Here is a 22,795-nt window from a genome sequence, read left to right as displayed (position 1 = left end):
GCCTCACAATAATACTATTGTTAATAATATTAAACAATCATATTTTTTACTCTGAATACATTTATTGGCTATATTATAAAGCATATAAACATGTAATGAGAATATTCTTTCGAAGAAGCATAAAGAACAAGGAAAAGTAAAAGAAATTACATTAAATCTGATTCTTCCTCCTCTGTTTTAGTGTTGGGAAAAATGATAACTTCAGTAGCACACCCTTATAAAAGGATTCCTTCAAGTTTCTCAATATTTTTTAATAAAATGACATCAGTTGCTGAAAGCATTACAATCTTTGTTATGCTACATAATACTGATACAAAATGTGAATAGTACAAAGTTCATTATATATAATATAAAGTTTTAATATATTACATTTGTTCTACATAACAGACTATAAATATATGCGCCATAGCATGTTTTAAAGTCCTTGTTCTCAGCCTTTCACACTATGGTACCAAATGAAAAATAGAGTTTCTTTCTTGAAAGGAGGATAGCAGAAGGGCAAACGTCCAGTAGAAATAGCTTTATATGTTAAAAGTCTAAATAATACAATAGGTGTTATTATAACCTTGGCTATAAGGCAATTTTGAAATCTGGCTAATGATCATTTATTCAGAAAGTGAATAAACCAAATCAGATTTTCTGTTGTGTAGAGGCCATCAGGCTAAAATACTGAGGATCTGGGGGTGACCTGGGGGTAGGGGAGGGACAAAAGGATGGCACCTTCCTAAGCCTGCATCACTACAGCTTGACACAGAACCCATTGAACTCAGCCTCGACACTGCCACCAGACAGACATGTGGCTATTCACCCAGAAGAAATTCTGAGTTGCTTTGTGCAGTAAGAAGTCTTCAACACGACAGGGAGCCTTGGGCCAAATGTCCTCTCTTTGTGGTGTTCCTAATAAAGGATCAGCCTGGGAGACAAGGAGCCAGAGCTGCCTCATTTCCTTCCTGGAGCCTGGCCAAGAGACACGTAAGAGTCCGGAAGGAACTCTCATTAGGAGTCGGAAACAGCATAGGGAACTCACCTTTAGCCCAACTGCGAAGAGCACGCAACCTTCTAAAACCAGAAACCTCGCTGGTCGCCTTTGCATTTCCTGACAGGCCACATGCCCACCTCCACCAGAGCCAGCACAATGCATCTGCAGGCTTCAGCGCACTCTCTAAGCAAGCTCATGCCTTCCTTCCTATCAGTCCAAATCCCACACTTAAGACTTGGCTCACAGCCCACATCCTCCACAAAGCCCTTTAGGTAGACTTGGCCTTAGCATCTTATCTTATCAACCAAAGCACTATCATCGTCCATTTTACCCATTTTTACAGATGTGTCCAATGCCCAGGTATGGCTACTTCTTGGAGACAGAGCCCTTGTTTGAATGTCTTTTGTTTTAACTCATGGTGAGACCCATGGCTGGGGACATTACACAGGCTTTTTTAATAAATGAAAAAGAGTCAATCCAACACATTCTTGGGTCACAGGCATCTTCTCTTTAAATGCCCAGATAACTAGCTCTTTGCAGTTTGAGGTCCTTTTTCTGAAATGAAAATCAAATGTGGCTACTTCCAGGTGATGGAAAGAACAACACTTGAAACTCTAAGCAGCACCTCTCTCACAATTTCCAGGAGTCGGGAGTGTGGGCACCCGCTTTTAAATAGGAGGTGAGCGCAGTGTGGTCCCACAGTCAGCCTGCACTGCAGCCTCCACCAGCTTTAAAAGTTCCGCCTCCTCGCTGGAGTACACAGTGGTGTCTGTGTCATCCGAGTGATACCCAGACTGGTAGCCACTAGTCTGGTTGGAGCCTTCGGAGGCCACGGACTCCCTGCTTTTGCTGGGCATCATTCCACTGTGGGAGAAATGACAACCAAATGAGTCGGAAGGGAGAAGACAGTTCCTTGGCTTTTTACGCTCACCCCATTCCCAGCTCCAAGGAGGCCGAAATACCCTGGAGACATACCCGCCTTTATCTCTCCCTTGTCCTAATCAGCCTATCAGGTTTACTCAGACAAGGTCTACTTTCAGGTACTAGCCTGAGTTAGTAGCTGCAGATAAGTCCTCTTATTCAGGTCCCAGTCTTTCAAGCCTGAGACGAGATAAAAGGCAATTTTGCTGAGGTATGCCAAGTCTCCAACCAATGGAACACTTTTACAGCCTTGATGACTGACAAGTTTGTATACAATGACAGGAGCCAGAGGGTCTCTTTCATGATATTAAAGGAAACTGGGATACTCTGAAAGTTCACTTGTGTTTTCTCCCTTTGGTGATTTGGGGGACTACACAGCATGTGTAGGATGTTAATAAGCTTGTTGAGCAACTAACTTTACACTCAAATAACTGGCAGAGTGTGTGCAGTCAAGCCAGCCATGTCAAGAACTGCTTTCTACTCATCAAAACCACATTCCTTGGATGGACTAGGGATCCAGTCACTCAGCAGCAACTGGAGAATGTTTTCGATGGCAGAGTAATCACGTCAAAGCTTATGCATGTAGGCTGTGTGGATAGTGACGCTCAGGGCTTGCATTCTGTTGAATACTGCTAAGGGGTTCATATTAAAATCCACAGAAAGGATTTTTTTCCCCTCTGTGTTCATATATGGTTTAAAGTTAGTTCAAAACACGGGAAATACATTTTTTTCTTTCAATCCAACTCCTACCCAAACTAGTTCATATCTCAAGCAATGGTATGATGCTTGACTCAGTAGTTTCTGAATAAATATGTTTTGAATCAGTGAATGGAGCATAAGACTGGCCCTCACAGTTTCTTACTAGACCTTAAAGAAAATAGTAAAATTGTGCACTGCCTCCTTTATTGTTACTGTTGTTAGTGCTGCATCAGCGTCACTAAGAAACCCGTGGGAATCTTCATTTCATGCAGCAACCACGTTACATGTGGATCAAATCTTTTCTATTCCTACCTAGAATGAACTCATTGGCAAACAAATAACTTCTTTTATACCGTTATTCTTATGAATGTAGATTTTCATAATTTTTTTGTGCTATAAAAGCAGGTACACTGATTCAAAGAAACAGCACATTCCTTTTGAACCATAAAGGGAAAAACCTACTCAAAACCAAATTTAATACTTTTCTGACAATTAAATATGCAATGATTCAAACAATAACACTTAAAATATATTAAGGAAGTCAATATGTATCTATATACCATGTTTCTTAAGTACAGATAAAACTGTTTAAGTATCAGTTTGGAAATTCTTTACAGCTCCAAAGTCTTAAGTTGTCAGGATCATGTCCATCAACTTTTTTGTTATTTAGCCAGTGTCATACAAACTACAGACTACAGTAAATATGTTCAAAAGTCCTAGAGTCTTCACAAATCTTGTCGTAGAAATTGACCAAATACTCTCAGGTTTATTTTTAGACTTGTCTATTTCATTGTTTAGTTTGTTTCAGTTCTTTGTTAAGTTGCTAATTTAAGATGTTAATTTCACCAACCTTCAAAGACACTAAAAGGGGACACCACATTTACATTATATTTGTGGTTATTAGTTCCTTCTGAAATTCCTATTGAAATGGTCTTTTTTATTTGGTCGACTCTTACCTAAAAGATGGAGCTAATTTGGTTCTGTCTTCCAGAGTTTTCAGCTCTTCTGATGCAAGAACCATCCCACTGTCTGTCTGATTGTCCTTTTTAAGAGACAATGAGATGACACGGTTGAGTTGAGTGTAGACATTGACCAACTATTTAGTTAAACTGATTTCTTAACCCATCTAGCAGACAATATGTTCCAGTATCCTGCCGAGGAAGGTAAAAGTATGAGACCCACAGAAGGAAGAAAGCACTTCCTGGAAGCAGACCTGGGCTAAGGAGAGAGGAAGGGTCTGAAGCAGCTGTGGGTGCCAATGTCCTCTTCTGTCTTCAATGATACCATATGCACTTTAGTGAACTTGGGCACAAAGTTAGACTATCTTGAACCTCAGACCAGGCACTTTTCATATGGAAAAACCATAGTCCCATCTCCATAATGACCCCGTTGTACATACTCTCAAAGACAGCCTTACAATGAGGTTCCAAGATTCAAATGCTTAGGCTAATATTTGTCTAGCTAGTATTTCACTCTTGGTATTATTTCTAAGGCTATTTTTAAAAGATGTACTTACATCTGGGATTACTTTTACTTCTGGTTCTTCCAATGGGATATCTTCAAATGTTTTTACACTCACTGGCCGACTCTTTCGCTTACTGTTCTGCAGATACTGACTGTAAGAAAACAAATATTTGTATTTGAATGGTGGTACCACAAGTGCTACCTAACTTCATTATCTTTCAACCACAAATTTAACAGCAACCTCCAAAACATCCTTTGGAAAAAGAAAAACAAAATTAAAAGAAAAAAAACCTTTCTTTGCTAGCTTACACTGAAGGCTTAATTTCCTGTGAAAGTCCATTTACAAGTATAATATCACTGAGGAGGGCACAGGAGGTCTTGTGCCTTTGAATCATGCTTCTGAGGCCCAGTGCTGGACTAAAGACAACAGTAGCAGACAGACTCAGCAAGCAGCTAGCTGCCTTCTGATGGGCGTCCTCCCTGGATGAGATTCCTCCACTGAGCTCTGTCTGGCTGTATTGCTGTATGCCTCCCAGCTTTCTAGCCACCTTCAAAGAAAGTTATTCTAGCTAATGCTCACAGGGTAGCCTGGACAGGGGAAACACCTGTTGGTCTCCTTGAAGGATACTGAGCTGGGCAGTGCTCTCAAGAGCCCGTCCTCCTTCTGCATGTAACGCAGGTCTGGGACACAGAGGGAAGGTAGGCTAGGCTTCACCAGCCCCTGCCTTCAGCCCACAGAGCTGCTTACTTCAGGACAGGGCAGTGTCTTCAGAGTCTCAAGATACTTTGTGTAGTTTTGAGTCTCACTGACAATACAAACTTGAGAAAGTCATAACTATTTCTGCACTTCTGTCACCCCATTTTTAAGGTGTATTGGTAATAGCTATTTCTAGCTCACGAGAATGTTAGGAAGATAAACAGCATGGCAAATGTTGGGCTTAGAGTTCTTAGGAGGCGTAATATTCTGAAGACTTTCAAAGAATGAAACTTGTGTCAGACAACACGTCCCCTGTCCCTAGGGGTTACTCCTTCCCTGCCACATGATATTCTGGGGAATCCAGAGATCCTATCAAAACCTCTTACAGCCCAAAAGGAGATAAGAGAAGCCCTTTCTTTCCACAGAAGAGACCCACAGGGACAACAAATACATTCTTCATGCTTCTCCCTTGACAAGTAGCCTGCTGGCACAGTGCATAGATTCCGGGTGAGGGTTGAAGAACAGAAGCTCAGTGTCTCTCCTCTTTTCCAAAAAGATGGTTCCTCCCCACACAGAGGAGAAAACAAGTTTTGCCAGTGGCCACCTTACTCAAGAGACTCCTCAAGAAAGAAGACATGAAATACAGAGAACAACCAAGACCTATTTTCTCCTAAGCCCAGTAGTGGTTGTCAAAAATGGCTGCCATCATAACCATTCACTCATTCAGGAAGGCCTGTGGGAGTCTGCCACACATCAAGCACTGTGCTGAACGCTCTTCAAGCATCACCAGCACAGTATTACTCCCCCCCTCCCCCCGGGGCAAATATTGTGTCAACCTTTCAGGTGAGGAAATTGAGTTACAGAAAGGTTACAGAATGTATTCAAAACCACACAGCTAGAATCTTGGATTATTGTGGGGCAGCGAGAAACCACTGAAGAATTTTAGGCTTGGGCTCGACAAGATCAGATATGCTCTTTAGAAAGTTGGTCGTGAACTGAAAAGGAGAAGACCAAAGGCAGTGAAGCCAGTTAGGGCTTACCCAGCAGGAAAAGGGGGAACCTGTTTAAAGAAAAGGAATTCCCATGAGGTTTGGAGCAGTGGTTGATTCCACAGACATCTGAGTATAGAACGAGGCAGAGTCAGAAGGCAGAGGCATTACACAGTTGCTTTGACATTCTGAGCCCAGTGCTCAGCTTTATTGTACGGTCTTTCACGGATGACAAAGTGTTTTCCCTGACATTGTTGAGTCTGCTCCTTATAATACTCCAAATCAGCTCTCTTATGTCCCACCTAGAGATGAGAAAGCCAATGCTCAAGGAGAAAATAGCTAATGAAGGGTACAACTGGGACTCACACTTAGTCTTGCAGGTTCCAAAGCAAAGGTTTGCAAGGCTGATTTACCACATCCCATTCTATACTGACTCCCTTAGAAGAGTTATCAGGAAGGAAAATCAAGGAGAGCCGAAGACATGACTGCTCAAATTTATGGAACACTGACCCTGAGGTGAGTGAGTGTGTGGGCTCAATGTGGAATGTGGAACAAAGAAAAGCTAAGAAACAAAAGCCCCAATTCAAGTAGTCCAGCATCATAGCCAGATCTAGGAACAGCTAGCCAGCAGGCTGTCCCAGGAATCAATCCACCACTAGCAATTAATCAAAATGAAGGAAACTGTATGAACCAATACCTTTCTCTGAAAGAGAAATGCAAAGAAATCTTTGATAAACTGCTCGGAGTGGGAGGTGAAGCTCCCAGAGGAAATGACAGCCACCACAGACGGTTCACAAACTGCCATCCAGAAGAGATGAATCCAATGAATATGGTTCTTCTTCGGGAAGCATGCAAACTTGGGGCCAAAGCCCACCCACAGGGGAAATGGAGACAAAGCTAAGTCTAGACACAAGTGGTCCTCCCCTCCCACACTTCTCAGTCTCTTCTCTAAATAAATGCTGAACAAATATTTTTAAAATAGTTTAAAGGAGCAACAAATCAAGAGGTTGGCTCCCACAGTGATGTCTCTGTCCAGCTATATTTAGAATGCGATGGAGTTGAAAACTATTAAGAGGATGCAAAATGAGGCTCGGTTTTTCTATTTGATTGGAACTGTGAAAATGGACAGAAGTGCCCTTGCTTCAGCTGTATGCTCCCCAGAGAAGCTGAACCACAGGAGAGCCCCGTAACACAGGGTGCAGAGTGCTGACACGTCTGTTTCCTTTAACTCAGACCACTGTAAGGTGACCTGGAGTTTTATTTCTATAAAGTGGAGAATAGATGAGGGGGTTGGGAGGGGATGTAAACAAAAGTTTTCAATTTTCATTTTATTTTTCAATTTATGGATGGCTAAAAGAGAAACTAGCCTAGAAAGAAAGACTCATTCAAAACTCACAGACATAAAATCAGAGCCAGGCCTGGCTGGGCTGGGAGCATGATGTCATATTTGTCTCTGCTTCCGGGGAATCAATGCTAGTGGTCCCTTTTTAGACTCAGCATCACATTGGCATCTCTATAACCCAAACGTGACTTCCTCTTCTCTTAGCAGCATATGCAAAGCACCAGCAAGCCAAAAGACTCTAGCTAGCTCTGATCTCCTCTCTGCTTGGTCACAGAGCAAGCAGAGTGCAGTGAGCCATCAAATGGCTCTTTGGCTGAGGAGAAGGCAGTAACAGTGCGGCAGGAACAGTGATTGAGCCAGAAGCCAGATCAACCTGTTCTAGTAATCTACATACACGAGAGTTCCACTTCACGCTCTTCCTCTCTGAAAACCTCTCCGTGGAACAAGGAAAAACGGCACTGAGTCAGGTTTCAGAGGAGGTAGATTCACCTCAGGGGCCTGGCTGGAAGCAGCTTGGTTAACAGCTATCCTTTATGAAGTGCTTTCAAGTGCCAGACACTTAGAAATACATTATACCATACAATGTTCCTAACAGCCATTTTCAAACAGATCAGGGGCTTTTCCTTTATTTCACAAAGACTCTGAGGGGGTAGTTAGACAATTTGGGACCTGGGACAGACATGGGAGTCCATCCAGTTTTATTAGGCTCTTGTGTCCAGATCTTTAACCACAATAGTTTGGGCTGCCCTGGGTGACTCAGCTGTGTTAAGCATCCAAACTAGATCATTGTCTCTACTTTGCCTAAGTCCAGAGTTCCACATTGCCAGAAATCTGATAATATATAGAAAATTCTTCAGAAGATACTGACTGCTCTAATGGAAAGGCAGCTTGCTGGGTGGTGTCTAACCATTCAAAGCTTGCTTTCTTCTCTCTCACTAGTCTTTCTGCTGTCCTAAACATCTCCAGGGCCTCCTCAGTCTCCCCTGCTGCAGAGCAACTGGGTCAATGTCTCAAACATAAGAAAGCTGCCTGTTCCTCCTGCTGCCTGGGCCTACTCAGGAGGTCAGGTTAGACGCATTCTGTCAGCGGTTCCAGTTACAGAAGGATGACACGCAAAGCAAAGGGAACCTGTTCCAGGCTTAAGAAAGGCAATGCTAATATCATATAGTGGCAAATCACATCAACGCTTTCCTTATGAACCGGTGCTGGGAGTGAGAAGAAAGTTGCCTGCAGAGACCTTCACAGACCAGGACAGAACTGCAGGGCATGTGTTTCAAATAAGCTCAGCTGTCCCATTATGTAGCTAAAATGCTGAAAATCAGACTGGGGAGGGACTTCTGAGATACTGTGTCCAGCCCAATTCAGGACATAGCCTATGGCACTCTGTGTCCTCACCAGAGAGCCCTGAGTATGTTTCATATTTACACAGAACTCTTCCTGAATTTTTCCTAAGTCACTTCATTCACATTAATAAAAGTGTACACAGGGACCATTTTAATACAGATGTCTCAGTAAAATCACTCTCTTTTTTCTGGAGATTAACTAACTGTGGCATTTCAGTTATTTGAGGCCTCAAGGCTTAGAATTAGAGCTGTGGCAGCAACATGGGCCACAGATGGGCGGCAGCTCACCTCTCCAGGCCTTCTTGGGGGCGCACTGCCCTCCAGAGCGCTGGGACTACAGTTACAGCAGCCTCACAGAATGTCTTCCTCTTACCCCCTCCCGCACTTCTCCAGACTGGCCTTAAGGCCCCCCTGAGGGGATGCTGGCCATATAAAGTACCTGATTCCTGCTGTGTTGTCATAATGGAATTTGGGGTCACACACTTCCTCTTCCTCCATACAGGAAACAGGTGAGGTGGGCAGGGAGAGTCCAGAATCCTCTTCCATGCTCAAAGTCTCTGACATTGGAAGAACAATGTAGTCTTTGCCATCCTGAAACAATAAACAGAGTACGCTGTTGTTATGGCTGCCGTCTTTCACGGGGCCTTTCCATGAAAAGCAAAGGCCACGGGGGCTTCTTGGCTGTGTGAGTGCTGCTTCATATCTGAACAGGACTTCAGGACCACATAAAATGGTTTCACATTTTATTTTATAAAATTTGTGTGTGCATGTTTGTGTGTATATGTGTGTGCACACATGTGTGCATGTCATGACATGTGTGCAGAGGTCAGAGGACAAGTTGCTTCTCTCTTTCCACCATGTGAGGCTGGGGGATTGAACTCATGTTGTCAAGCTTGGCCACAGTTGTCTTTGCCTACTGAGCCATCTCACAGGCCCCCATCTACTGTCCTTGGGTTGCATCTTCAAATGCTCTTCTAAGTTAAAACAATCTGCTACATGTGATGGTGCGTGTCTATAATCCCAGCACTCTTAAGGTTGAGACAAGAAGATCATAAGTTTCAGGCCAACCTGGGCTGCATAGTGAGTCCTTCTCAAAAACAAAACCAAAAACCAAATCTGATTAACTCACAGATTATTAAAAATGGAAGAAATTTCAAGGAATTTTTAGTAAATTGTAGAGGCAAAAGTAATACGTGCAAACTATGTAAAATAGATGTTTCTGGTCCCTCTTTGTAAAATTTCAGGCTCCTATAACTCCCCATAACACAGAGTTTTATCCTTTACCATTAGAAAGTTCATCTCTGTCAGTGATTTTACTACAGTGGAAACCAATCGCTTCCTCTTTCTTTCTGAACAGCTGAAAGTCAAGACCATTTTCACCAACAAGCCTTCCAAACACTTCAGTGGGTCAAGTCATCCTTTTCTCTTTCCCTTGAAAATAACTTCAAATTGTGTTACCCCTTTCTCAGAATTCTGTCTTTTCTCTTCATTGTCATCTGATTTTTCCTTTGCCTCAGAATACAGAGACTAAACTGGAGGCCATCTGCTTTGAAGGCCTTCCTATGGAAGTCTTCATGGAGGAATGGTTTCTGGGCTCCGTGTACTGTCCGTCTCCTCCATGACCACTGAGTGCTTTGCCTTCCTGGCAACCACTGGCCTCTGGTCCCTTTACCAATCCTGTTTCTATTCATGTTCTTTATTATACTTCTTTCATACAGCTCTTTCATGGGCTCTTTTGTGGTAAGTAGGTGAGAATGGGAGTCCTCCATTCTCAAGCTTGGAATTAGGCTGTCATCTGCCTACAGGACAGTTATGGCTTTTAGGGAGCCCTGATGCTCAGGACGGGAAGACAGTGGCTCCTTTTTCAGTGGCCAAGAGAACACGGTGTCATGAGAACATTCAGGCAGTAGAGTGTTAAATTGGAGATCCTCTATCTCAGGACTCTTTCTAGAAGCTTCTCAGGTAGAGGTTTACAAACCTGCTGAGCATTAGCTTGCAGAAGATTTCCCAAATGTTCTACCAACTCTGAAAATGAGGGTCTCTGGTTGGGTTCCTCATGCCAGCAGTCAAGCATGGTCTGGTACCTAGGGAAGCAAGACACTAGTTTCATTAACCACGTTTTTCTTCCTAAAACTAATGTTCAAAAGAAGCCCTGAATGGTAAACATTTATAAAATACCCACCAAGAGCCAACATGCTAAATAGAGATAAAAAAAAAACTACAAGAGACAGATGCCCACACTCAGAGGTCCAATTACCTATAGAAAGACAATAACACATCTACTAAAAACTCTTCGGGGAAGCTGGAGAGATGGCTCAGCAGTTAAGAGCATTGGCTGCTCTTGCAGAGGACCTGGATTCAGTTCCCAACACCCACATAGTAGCTAACAACCACTGGTAACTGCAGTTCTAGGGGATCCAATGCCCTCTCTGACTTCCACAGGCATTGACTAACATGGGTCCACTTACATACATGCAGGCAATACACTCATACATATAAAATAATAAGTAAACTATTTTTTAAACCTCTTTGGTATAGATAATTAAGTAGTGTTATTCTAAGACACAGTGACTGTGCTTGAGGTTACCAAGAAAGGGTCAAGGGAAAAGCCAGATACAAATAGGCCATGAAGGGGATACATCAGTAGGCAGCCTTCCTATTGGGAAGGATTTATGCACAAAGAAAGAGAAGGGTACTTTTCAGCCTTACATTTCTGGTGTGGTGTAGTCAGGGGCCCTCATTCTAGTTCCTTCTTTCAATCGCCTACAAAACTCCTCATCAATCTTTACTCCAGGATAAGGAGAAGCACCTATAAGACAGGAAAGGGGTACTGTGTGATTTGATTTCTTCATAAAAAGCACTAAGCCTGGTTCTTACACATCTTGTATAATGACGTATACAGGAATGTACTATGTAGCAACTATGCAGGTTCTTATGTTCTTCTGCATTTTACCATCTAAAACTTCCAAGAACTTCTACCTGACGGAGGTAAAATATAGGAGAGGGAAAGACATATTGGGGTCATCAACTATTATCATCTTATCCCTGCCACCAGAAGGAGGCGGACAACGAGAAGTGACTTACCTAAAGAAAATATTTCCCAGAGCAAAACACCGAAAGACCACACATCACTCTGAATTGTATATACTCTGTCAAAAATAGTTTCTGGGGCCATCCATTTCAAAGGGAGTCGGGCCTTAAAAGAGTGACAGACAAGAAATCAGAACCCAATTTAGCAAATATCTGCAGAAATGTTTCCCTTGCTTCCGAACGTAAATCTTGAAACCTGATATGAGGAAGTCAAATTCTGCACTTAATAGACCACAACGGTCATCTTGGAAACTTACATCTCCTTTTCTGACATAATCTGGGTCTTTATAAATATCCCGGGCCAATCCGAAGTCACAGATTTTAACCACGTTCTTCTCTGACAAGAGAATGTTTCGTGCTGCCAGATCCCTGTGGATACACTGGGAAAAGAACATTGTGTGTGTTAGATCTCTACATGGTTAATCTCTTTTACATCTGTTGTGACCTCATGCTTAAAAAAAATCTCACAGAGAACCAACTGATTAACAAGGACTGGAGTAGTATCTTAAACCAGCCCATGAGGAAAACGTCTGTGAGACACATCTGCTTATTCCATAAACAGCCCCAGTCTTTAGAGCTAAATGATTAAGTTACAGTGTGATGATGTACACAATTAAAAAATGTGTTTCTGGTCACATCCACACATCCTTTTACCTGGCACCCTAAATGGCTGAAACTGGATTACTCTAAGGAGGTCCCAGAATGGATTTATTTTGAATGGATGGGTGGAAATCATAAACACAGGGCTCTCACTGGTTTCGTGTGCTTGGTTGGCTTCCTAGTCCATCTGGAACTCAATCTGACTGGCTCTGGAGGTAGTTTCCAGGGGTCCTCACCCTCTTCCCAAAGTGCTTGCTATCCCAATAAAGGTCAACTGAGTTTGGTCTGGTCCAACAGAAGTGGAGCAGATTCTCTAGTGCACTAGAAATACAGTGGTGCTTTCCTTGGCTCTGAAACGATCTCTTCAGTTCCTCCAGTGATCTTTTCCCTTCATCCTCTAACCTCAAGTAACTTCCCACTAGTAAACAGCTATCTTAATTATGATCATAATTCTCACCTAACCTCCACAGGATAAATCTACAACAGAATAAGAACCACAAGGAGCATTAGAAATGAATGAAAGTCCTAGGTCAGCTCGGGAGTAGTCCTGGGAGCTGGGAAGTCCTGCTTCTTCCCATCTGGCAGCCCAGATCTATATAGCACTCTCCTCTGAATGAGAATATTCAGGATCATGTCGTCTAGTATGATTCAGTAAAACTGGAGTGTTAAAAAATATAGTATTCTTGCTTGCTCATAACCAGAGCTTCCTTTTTCAGTCTGATAATCAGGTCATATATATATATATATATTTTAAATCACATGGTGGCTATGTGAGATATGAAAGGATTCCCACTCTCTACCCTCCAATCACTACATCAATTCCTTTTCTAGTTGCCCAAAGGAGCCATGAATCAATAGTGAGTTCTAGCCTTTAAAAAAAATGACATGTGGCTGGAGAGACGGCTCAGCAGTTAAGAGCACTGACTGCTCCTGTAGAGGACCCAGGTTCAATTCCCAGCACCCATATGGTGGCTACAAACTGTCCTTAACTCCAGTTCCAGGGGAATCCAATGCCCTCTTCTGACCTCCGCGGCATTGCACAACATGGGTGCACTCACAAACATGTAGGCAATACCCTCATACACATAAAATAAAAATAATAAATAAAATATACATTTTTTAAATGACAAGAAAAGTGAATAATCTTTGAAAAGACACAATGCCCTTCTCTTTGGAAAGTCACTGTATGACGCTGTTTTCTCCCTTCTTTGGGAAAGAGAATACAAGAGAGCTATTCAGCTGAACTCTCTAAGGTCCTGAGGTTCTGGAATCTGTGAGAAGTTTTGAACTTCAGGGGTGGAAGTGGGTTAGGGATTTCACAATAATTTAGAAACAAAACAAATATTGAAGAGTCTTGTTCCCCAGGAGGCTACAGCAAATACATTTTTGTCAATAGATAGCTTTCCTGAAGATTAATCTGAACTTTTTCTACTGAATGTGAAACTAGGCACCTTTCCCTTCCCAAGGTCGGCAGTGACTCCTACCAACCTCCCTCCTGTCTCAGCCAGTGGTGTTTACAACCTTTGGAACATTTGTAACTTGTCACGTCCCCACTTCAGCCTTTGTTTGGCCCATTTTCTAATTTTAGATGTTTTAATCAGTCTCATCTTAAGCCTGGCCTTCCTGGTTTCTAATTATACTGCTAACAAATACTTTTTGATGGATAGTGATGAATGTAAAATAAATTAAAAATAGAGTCTCCTATACCAAGCTATCAGCCAGGCTCCATCTCTCACTTCTCTAGATCATTGTTCAAATGACACATTCTTAGTAAAGCCTTTCTCATCCACCTTGTTTAACACTGAAGTACACACATGTTAGCATATGTACACACTAACATGCCATTTCCACGCATTCTTCAAGGCCTTCCTGCTCTATTTAATGCCCCAACACCTACTCCCATCTAACCTGCCATGCACATTACTTGTTTATGTTGTTTACTGCTTGTTTCGTCCACTAGACTGTAAACACCACAAAGCTGGAGAAATCTCTTGCATGGTTGATCATGGTGGGACTTAGAAGACTATCCAGCACTTAGTGGTTAGTCAATAAATATTTATTCTATGAATTAATTTCATGAAACCCTAACCACCTTTCATTAGCAGAAACAGAACCTTCCCAAGGGAGCTCTTTCAAGAATCCTAGAGGTGATACACGAATTTCTATCCCAAACAGAGATCTCATCTCAAAGTCCATAAAGAAAAAGCTACCTCCCCCTGCCCTGTCTTACCTTCCGAGATGCCAAGAATTCCATGCCCTTAGCCACTTGGAAGCTGTAACAGATTAGATGCTCCAAGGTCAGGAAATCCTTATACAGGTCTTCAGAAGCTGTGAGACGAGGCAGAAAGACAGGGTTGGATAGCCTCACCAGCCAATAGCTTTGCTTCTAAATTGGCTAGACTGATCTATTTAAGACTTTGGAGGTCAATTTCAGAAACAGAAGCAGAGAGAAAGTGCCTTATCATCCACCCATTTGCTGAACCCCAATATTATTAGCCTACATCATACCTCAAGGTAAATAATGGTTTCTCCACTTTAGTCAAATTGAACTAGTAAACACCAAAGAGAGATAAGGTAAAATTGATACACACAACAGAGCAAGAAAGAGGACTTTTCCAAGTTTTCTCTTTTAAGCTTTTTGTTGTTGGGTTTTGGGGGGGTTTTGGGGGTTTTTTATTTGCTTTGTTTTGGTTTGTTTTTTTTCCCCATGTACCCAGAGGGATAAACAACAGCTTCATATCAAGAACTCTAAAAATAAAACAATAATATTCAGGGTCATCAAATCTTTTCTCTCTAGGCTTTGTCTTGGGATAAAGACCAACGTTCAAAGTACAATCTACAATGGATAACTAAAAATGCCAGAAAGAGACTTACTTCTCTTACTTTCAGACTTAAAAAGTGCTGTAAGTACATTAAGTCTGGCCTCGGAGGATGCTTTTCCTACAAGAATATGAGTGAGGGGTGGCAGAGACATGAGAGCAAGATGAAGGGATGTAAATTGGTAGTATTTACTACAGTGCAATGGGCACAAATAAGCACTCAGATATCCATGGGGGTTTCAGAATATCTCCTAACTTTGGTCAGATAAGATAAGGCTTATTGTCTCTTTCCTGGACACAATACCAGAATAAACTGCAATTATAGTAATGACCTTGTCAGTATTGAAAAAGCGGAGACTTTTTCTCAACGACTTCTTATGCTGAGGGCTAGAGAGCTCTACAGGAACAATTAGTGACAACCTCTTCATTTTCCAGATAAAGAAATGGAGGCAGAAGTCCAGGCCCACAATTCCAAGCCCTCTCTACTTCAATACGCTCCCTCACTGCCTTGGGTTTCCAGCACACTAGCTTTCACTTGTGAGTAAGAAGGAACACGGTCCATTTGATTGTGGGGCCCACAACGTGAGGCCTAGACAGCCTTCCCATGTTTGTCTGGCTCACGTCCTGGCTTCCGGTTGCCTGCTAGATTTACGTTCTATCAGTAGACTAATAGCAAGGGAAACAGAAGTGGGGTTGGGTTTGTCTAAATTCACACCCCAAGAGAAGCCAGGAGTCGGGAGTCCCATCTCTTTGTCCACAGAGCTGTGTCTGCTCCTTCTGAGGAAACAGACATACAGTGTCTCCTGGAACTGACTGAAGTTCCAGAGGTGAGGCTGAAGCCCAGCTCCACCCATAAAGAGTGATAAAATATCATGGGGATCACAACCAAATGAAATAACTATAAAGTACGGTTGGAAGGGAGATGTGAGAAGCCAGCTGGAATAGAATGAAAGCAACAGATACAAACTAACCTGTCTTAGGGAAAGTCGGGCCTAATAAAGGGAGGGACCCTTGTGTACTGGTGAGGCATGCTGCTGGATCTGAACCACCTGTGTCAATGAAAGCTAACCAAGTACCGGGCAGCCTCATTCCCCTTCCAGAACACAGCACTGAACCTCTCCTGCCAATAAATGCTGGTCCAGTGTTGGATCAGAACACTGACATGACTGTTAGCAACAGCTTATCCTACTGGGTTTCCTAGACTTCGCATGATGGACCTGTTTTGTCTCCCAACATAGTTCACTCTTTCTTCAGGGCTTTTATATATTTGAGGACACTGATTGGAAGCTACCTAGGAAGTCAGATTTCTTTCAAACATGAAGATTTTCCCATGACCAAATATCTTGTCATAGTCTACTTGTACAAGAGCATGTGTTAAGCATGAAGAAGACAGGAATTGCTACCTTCTTCTTCCTCCACGTCGCTGAGGGATTTCTCCTCAACAAATCCCGAGCTGGCAGAGCTCTGGCTACTAGTGATGCTGTCCAAGCGGCGTTTCAGATCCACAGAGATTTCTCCAACATAGTCTTTCCCTTGCCGGAATCGTGCCCCTTTGCTCTAAAAAGAAGCAAATGAGGAAACTCAGTGAATATAAAATTGGTCTCTAAATATAGTAAACTTTAGAAACGTTGAAATTATTAAAAGCAGACAAAAAAGACAACTGTAAGATTCTTCAGTCTCTGAGATAAAATTTGAGGCAAGTTTTAGAAGGGTCCTTCCACAAAGCTTAAAGTGGTAAGTGCTTCATTGCGGGTGCACGCAGACACACTGCCCATTCATGTCCCCTTTGCAGAGGGACACACATTCCATCCAGCCAAATGTGGCTGGGGAGACAGACTAGTCCAAAACTGTTCTTCCCACTGTCCTTCCCTTTCTTAATCAAGTCTTCCAGTCTGTCACCACCATAACCAGTCAGGAGGTTAAAGTCTTAAACATAAGAGAGGAGAAGCATAAGTTCCCCAGAAGGTAAACGAGGAAGTCAAAAGACCGAGGAAATATGCAAAGATTCTCCTTATGCATTTTCAATTAAAAAACAATTGTATACCACTCTGAGTCTTCCTTCGCTTCACAGTATGACCAAAGTACAGTTAGAAATGACATACCTTATAGGTAATAAATTCATTTCTCTTGCCCCGTAAGTAAGTTGATAGGTTTCCAAACTTGCAGAATTCCACAATCACCATGAGAGGCCCTGCAGATAAGTATGTCAAGAAAGGAAAATGTGCTTTCATTAACATTTCTCATTCAGTGCTTGGTATATTGATAAGCTCAAAAATGCCCTAAAACAAGGCTACATATAACCTTTCATTGGAACAGGATTATAGAAATCAGTCGATCGCTGTCCCTTTATATTAAAAATTTACTTTTTTCCAAAGGACAATCCTACAAGAAAACCAAAATATTCGCAATGGGCTGAGAAGACTCCTCTTGAAGTCTTTTGCTTTCAGAGTTCAGGGGATATTTATTTTCCCCATCTAACACTTATTACACAAGTAGGAAACTGTATCACAGTGATATTCTTTAATTCAGAGGAAGCTTTACAATCATTTGATTATAGCTCATTAAATTACCATCAAGGAATCTGCAAAGTATCTAAGGTAATGAGACCAAGGCTGTCAATGCTGCCTTGTTGCCCTCAAACACTGCAGAGGGATGTGTCAAAATCAGGCAGGCAAAGCCAGCCAGAGTCACTCACCTCCCGGCTTGGTGCAAGCACCTAGAAGGTTGACAACATTCAGGTGGTGGCCAATGTGGATGAGGATCTTGAGTTCAGACATGAGGGCTCGGTGCTCACTGTGCGTGGCTCCTTCTACACATTCAAGAAAAAGATGAAGACTCTAAGTGTGACCATTGCCTTAGGATGACAGGCACACTCAACCATGTGTCTTATCCAGGGTAACACGACTCTATCTAACAAAGCAATTGCATTTTCTGAAAAATCCAGTGCAAATTCTATTTTCTTAATCAAAATCAAAGCTTTACTTTCAGCAAACTCTGATTGCTTCATATTTAAAGGAATCCACTGTGAAGTCTTCCATAAAGTAGGTAATATAGCTACAGTGGAATCACATCCGGACACGCTTCTTAAAAACTGCAATTTTCTGTTTCAGGTTTATTAACCTTCTTACGGCCTGATCATTTCAGTGCCTTCTCACAGGGAAGCAATGCCATACAGTAAATATCCTCAGATCTGGGGGCCAGTAAGATAGCTCAGTGAGTAAAGGTGCTTGCCACCAAGCCTTAAAACTTTGATCCCTGGGACCTACACAGTAGAAGGAGAGAACAAACTCCAACAAGTTGTCCTCTAAACTCCATGCCTACACTGTGGTACATGTACACACAAATCAATCAGTCAATCAATCAATCAACAAATGCAAGAAATATCCTTAGGTCTACACTGATATTCCAACTTACCTGAACCAAGCAAATAACTTAATAAGGCTCGCCAGGCAAGGCTGCTGGCACATGAGCCTGACAGAGCCCAAGGCACTTCAAAATTACACACGTACACCTTAATCACTAGAGACGAATGTATTGGGAGGCAGAGAACTTGGAAATGCACAGGACCCGCTGGTGAAGGGTCAGTAGTATCATCTTCCTCAAGACAGACACAGTTGGACCAGACGCTCCACATGCACCACCTTCCCTTGTCAAAATGGCCAGGCCAGAGCTCCATTACTACTGACAAATTTTGATTTTTAAAAGAATACTCATATTTCCTTAGCATAATCACCCTTATTTTTCAAAGTGTCTTTTATATGTGAAGTTCTTTTGCATATTCCAATTCTGGAACATGCTGGTTTTGTACTCTGTGACTTTTACTGATAGCAAATCCCTTTATATGTTTCTAGAGGGCCTGTGATCATCTTACACCATAATACAAGGAGGAACAGTGTTAGTATAACCATGTACTTTCCCTATTCTAGCCAGGACCACTAAGTACAATTGTTCCCAGACAAGGAGAAATCCATCCCCAGCTCTGCACCCTGGGCCATGTACCTTTGCATGAGGCTCCAAAGGAGGAAGCTGCTTCTAGACATCATATAGACTAGCTGCTTATTGGCCCACTTAAGCACAGAGCCACTGCCTACAGCGCAAGCCTTACATCATGGTTAAGGATGGACAAAACAGAGAAAGACATATCACCACATCATTTTGCTTTTACCTTTCAACATTTTGACAGCTACTGTTTTGCAAGTTGCTGTCTTGTCAATTCCAAAAGCATCCGCCTCAATCACTTGGCCAAAGGCACCACGGCCAAGAGGTTTACCTAGAACCAACAATAATGGCAATTACAAAGGCTAATAGACTGATTATCACACCACCAAAAGGATACGCAAAGGTTACAATTGATTACGATAACTATACAGCCCATGTAGCATCATGGTCCAGTTAACTCTCCTGTACTGGATTTCCTTTCAATCTCCAAATGTTCTATTTGAACAGATGTAAAGGGACCTTATTTCTAAAAAGCTAAATAGATGATAATGCAAAGTCAAGAGCAAGAATTAATATTTCTGATCCAGAATATAACAACTGAGTAGACTCTATTTGTCTTAAAGGAGGACACAATGCCCTGGCGAAATTGATTTCAAATTAATATTAGTTGACAATTCACCTAGTTTTAGTCGGTCTCTGGGGAACTCCCATTTGCTGGCATCATAAGGCAGGCGTTCACAGCGTTCATCCAAGGGCAGTTCATCTGGATCCATGACAATGGACAAGTAGCCAGTCTTCAGTTCCCCTCCATTGGCCTGGAAAGCATCAATCCTTCCAGTCACACACACCCTGTTGTTTGGCTGTTGTTTTGTGTACTTATTATTGTTTAACAAGAGCCTCATTCCTAATATCTCATTTTCCAATAAAACTCTCAGAGCTTGAGAGTAGTCCTATTATAATCCTGCTTTTGGTGTTTCCCTAGTTCCCAAAATGAGTGCAGAATTAAGTTTTAAAATCTTAATTGCTGTGGACAGTCCAAGCCCTTTCTCCTCTAGTAGTGTCTAACAATTAATGCCCATGGTCCAGCCAAAGAAAATGGGCAAGAATGCTATTGTATTGAAGTAAAAATGTGCCCATTGAGCCAAGAACAATGGGAAGAAACAGCTGAAAGAGCCCCAGTCAGCTTTCATCAATCATGAAGACCAGCATGCAAGGGACAGAAGGGAAATTATTTTGTTACCCGCTTAACGGTCCGTAGAACGATGACAAGAAGCAGCCAGAAGAACATGGCAATCACCGCAGTGCCGACTAAAATGATGACTTCCAAGTTGGTCTTTTCCTGGGCACCTGGAAGACACAAGTGAGTGATCAACAGCTGGCAACTCACAGCCTTTGGTAGAAGGCGACAGAGTGTGACATGAAAGGCAAGACCTCAAGCTCACCCATTTTCAAGAATCCTAGAGACCAATAGCCACACACTCCTGAAGATAGACGGAGTTGACAGCATTCTTAAAGATAAACAAAAGCTTGCAAAACACTGCATATGAAAACTCCCAGTAATAAAACTCTCAAACAATTAAGGTTGGATGTATGAATGTCTTAAGAGATACAGATAGGATGTATTTGAAGAAAGCACACTTTTGATAGAGAAAAAACAAACAGATGATGTCCTACAGAGAAGAAAAATACTTGTATTTGGGGGGAATACAGTCTGGTTTTACTAACAGTCAATGCCTTGACTTGTGTGGCATTTCAAAAAGGATTCTTTAGGAAATCACATAAGGAAATAAAGTCATTTGGCCAGACAGCTATTTGTGACCACACAACTAATTATGCATGCATCTGCCTTAAAGATGCCATCCCTCTTAACTTCCTCAATAACCTTTTATTTTTTCAGAAGAAACAAGATCTTGTTTGAGGGGCTGGAGAGATAGATCAGTGGTTAAGAGCACTGACTATTTTTACAGAAGACCCAGGTTCGAATCCCAGCACCCACATTGTGGCTAACAACTATCCATAACTCCAGTTCCAGGGGATCCAATGCCCTCTTCTGTCCTCCATGGGCACTGCATGACACAGGTATACTTACACACATGCAGACATAACACTCATACACACAAATAAATAAATAAATAAATAAATAATAAATAAATAAATAAATGCTACTTGTTTGAGTACAGGTAATTGGTAACCCATTCAAGAATTAAACTAGGGCTATTCAACATGAGCTGAGCAATATTCCATCTTGTTCCTGTGTGGCAGGAGTCTGAGAGGAAAAGAAAGAACTGAAATAAAGGCATTGTGCAGGACACAGGAACAGGACTTCAACACTGCACATGAAAGGAAAGAGAAAAGGAAAAGCTAAAGGTGGAGGAGGAAAGCTGCGGATCTCCGCTCCAGAGGAGAGCACCAAGTGTAATTTCCTCATTACATGTAATTTCCTCATTATGTGCAGAAGAAGGCTTTCAATACCAAGTGATTATCACTGAGGTGATGAGGATGCAATTATCACTTGAGGTCTCCATCTCTCCACTCACACTGTGCAGTATAAGTCAAATCAGGCCTCAGGCTGGGAGAATGGTCCAGAAGGCAGAAGACAAGCAATTAATTGTTGACAAAATGGGAGTTATCAGTTGGGAGACAACCCTCAAGTGCATCTGGAAGTGGATTTTGTATCTCTGCTGTTTCCCAAGAAGTAATTCTCTATCTACATGTAGAGATTTAAAAGTCCATTCATACAGGAAACAGCAAAAGGGTCAAAGATTTAACTACCTGTATCAGTTTGTCTACAAACATCCTCACATTAACATTTGGGAGCTAAGCAGGAGTATTCAGTGTCTACATCTCCCTCTCTTGTTATTCTCTCCATATCAGCAATCTCCACAGCTCCCACGCCACTTAGGCTTGGTAGCCAGTTGCAGATGGCTGGCCGAGGGAGGCAGAGCACCCAAGAGAATCAGCGACCCTCCCTTGGATTTGCACTCAGACAGGAACCCCTTTGTAAATGATAAAACTAGTCCCTTGAAATGTTTATTTGTACCCATTGCTTATGAAACTGTAATAAGCCCACTGATTTGAAAGCATGTTAATATGTTTAGATGCAACACTTGACAGCACACGTTTGACAGATTAGAAACCAATATTTAGACTTTGAGACAAGTTAAGAAGAATTCATAGAGTCTGCCAGGCCTACCTCTGCCATCTCCCTCGACCTCCCCCTTGCAGACCATTCCCTCACTCACACAGTACAGTTGCATTGCTCTCTGAGTGGGTTTAAAAAAAGGGAGACAGGAATATTCTTCTTGAGGTGAGATATTCTGTCACAGATTACTTTTCTAGCTGAAAAATGCTATATTTTACATCACTCCTGGCTATGTGTGCACACGTACCCACAAACACACACGCAAACACACATACCCAGAGTTACTTCTGTATTTCAATAAGACCCCTAGGTTTCCTATTTCACAAAAGCAATGGTCTATTGTTGATGAGTGAATTTTAATTGTCTCCGCTTCAATGAAAATTCTGAGACCCCCCTTACTAACCATATAGCAAGATTCAAGAGCAATTTTCATTTTATTTTTCAAAAAAAACATGAAAGTATCATTTCAGAATCAGACAGGAGGATATTTATCCCACCTGGATGAATATTCCCCACAGTGAGCACTACATGGACAGGCGCTGGGATGCTGCCTGAAGTAAAGCATTCTTTGTGCTTTTTGTTTGAGTCTGTACCTCCTGAAGACAATCCATGAAGAATTAATTATGAAGATAGAAGATTCCCTCATGAAAACATCCAAAATGATCAAGCTCTGAAACTTTCTGAACCACCCCACGCCTCATCACGTGTGATAGTCAAAGGCAGGTAAACTGAAAATACTGTACACAATTACCTTCAGATAACGCTGTAAGG

General features: G+C 42.0%; 1 protein-coding gene across 1 annotated transcript in view; it reads right to left on the bottom strand.

Moving 5' to 3' along the window:
- Positions 1-235: 235 nt before the first annotated feature.
- The window catches only part of Kdr (kinase insert domain receptor), a 46,676-nt gene continuing 24,116 nt past the window's right edge, over positions 236-22,795 (bottom strand). Inside the window, exons 16-30 of the mRNA XM_008833318.3 lie at positions 20,123-20,229; positions 19,562-19,697; positions 19,109-19,213; positions 17,639-17,752; positions 17,046-17,134; positions 16,347-16,500; positions 14,355-14,452; positions 11,782-11,904; positions 11,519-11,630; positions 11,144-11,243; positions 10,413-10,518; positions 8,874-9,025; positions 4,116-4,215; positions 3,556-3,641; positions 236-1,843 (exon numbers count right to left, since the gene is read on the bottom strand). Coding sequence (XP_008831540.1) covers positions 1,648-1,843; positions 3,556-3,641; positions 4,116-4,215; positions 8,874-9,025; positions 10,413-10,518; positions 11,144-11,243; positions 11,519-11,630; positions 11,782-11,904; positions 14,355-14,452; positions 16,347-16,500; positions 17,046-17,134; positions 17,639-17,752; positions 19,109-19,213; positions 19,562-19,697; positions 20,123-20,229 — 1,778 coding nt within the window. The 3' untranslated portion in view covers positions 236-1,647. The remainder of the gene's footprint in view (positions 1,844-3,555; positions 3,642-4,115; positions 4,216-8,873; positions 9,026-10,412; positions 10,519-11,143; positions 11,244-11,518; positions 11,631-11,781; positions 11,905-14,354; positions 14,453-16,346; positions 16,501-17,045; positions 17,135-17,638; positions 17,753-19,108; positions 19,214-19,561; positions 19,698-20,122; positions 20,230-22,795) is intronic.

The sequence above is a fragment of the Nannospalax galili genome, unplaced genomic scaffold (genome assembly GCF_000622305.1).
Source record: "Nannospalax galili isolate Female #2095 unplaced genomic scaffold, S.galili_v1.0 scaffold433, whole genome shotgun sequence".
Classification (NCBI taxonomy): Eukaryota; Metazoa; Chordata; class Mammalia; order Rodentia; family Spalacidae; genus Nannospalax; species Nannospalax galili.
The sequence above is the reverse complement of the archived record's forward strand: the minus strand, read 5'-3'. Positions and strand labels throughout refer to the sequence as shown.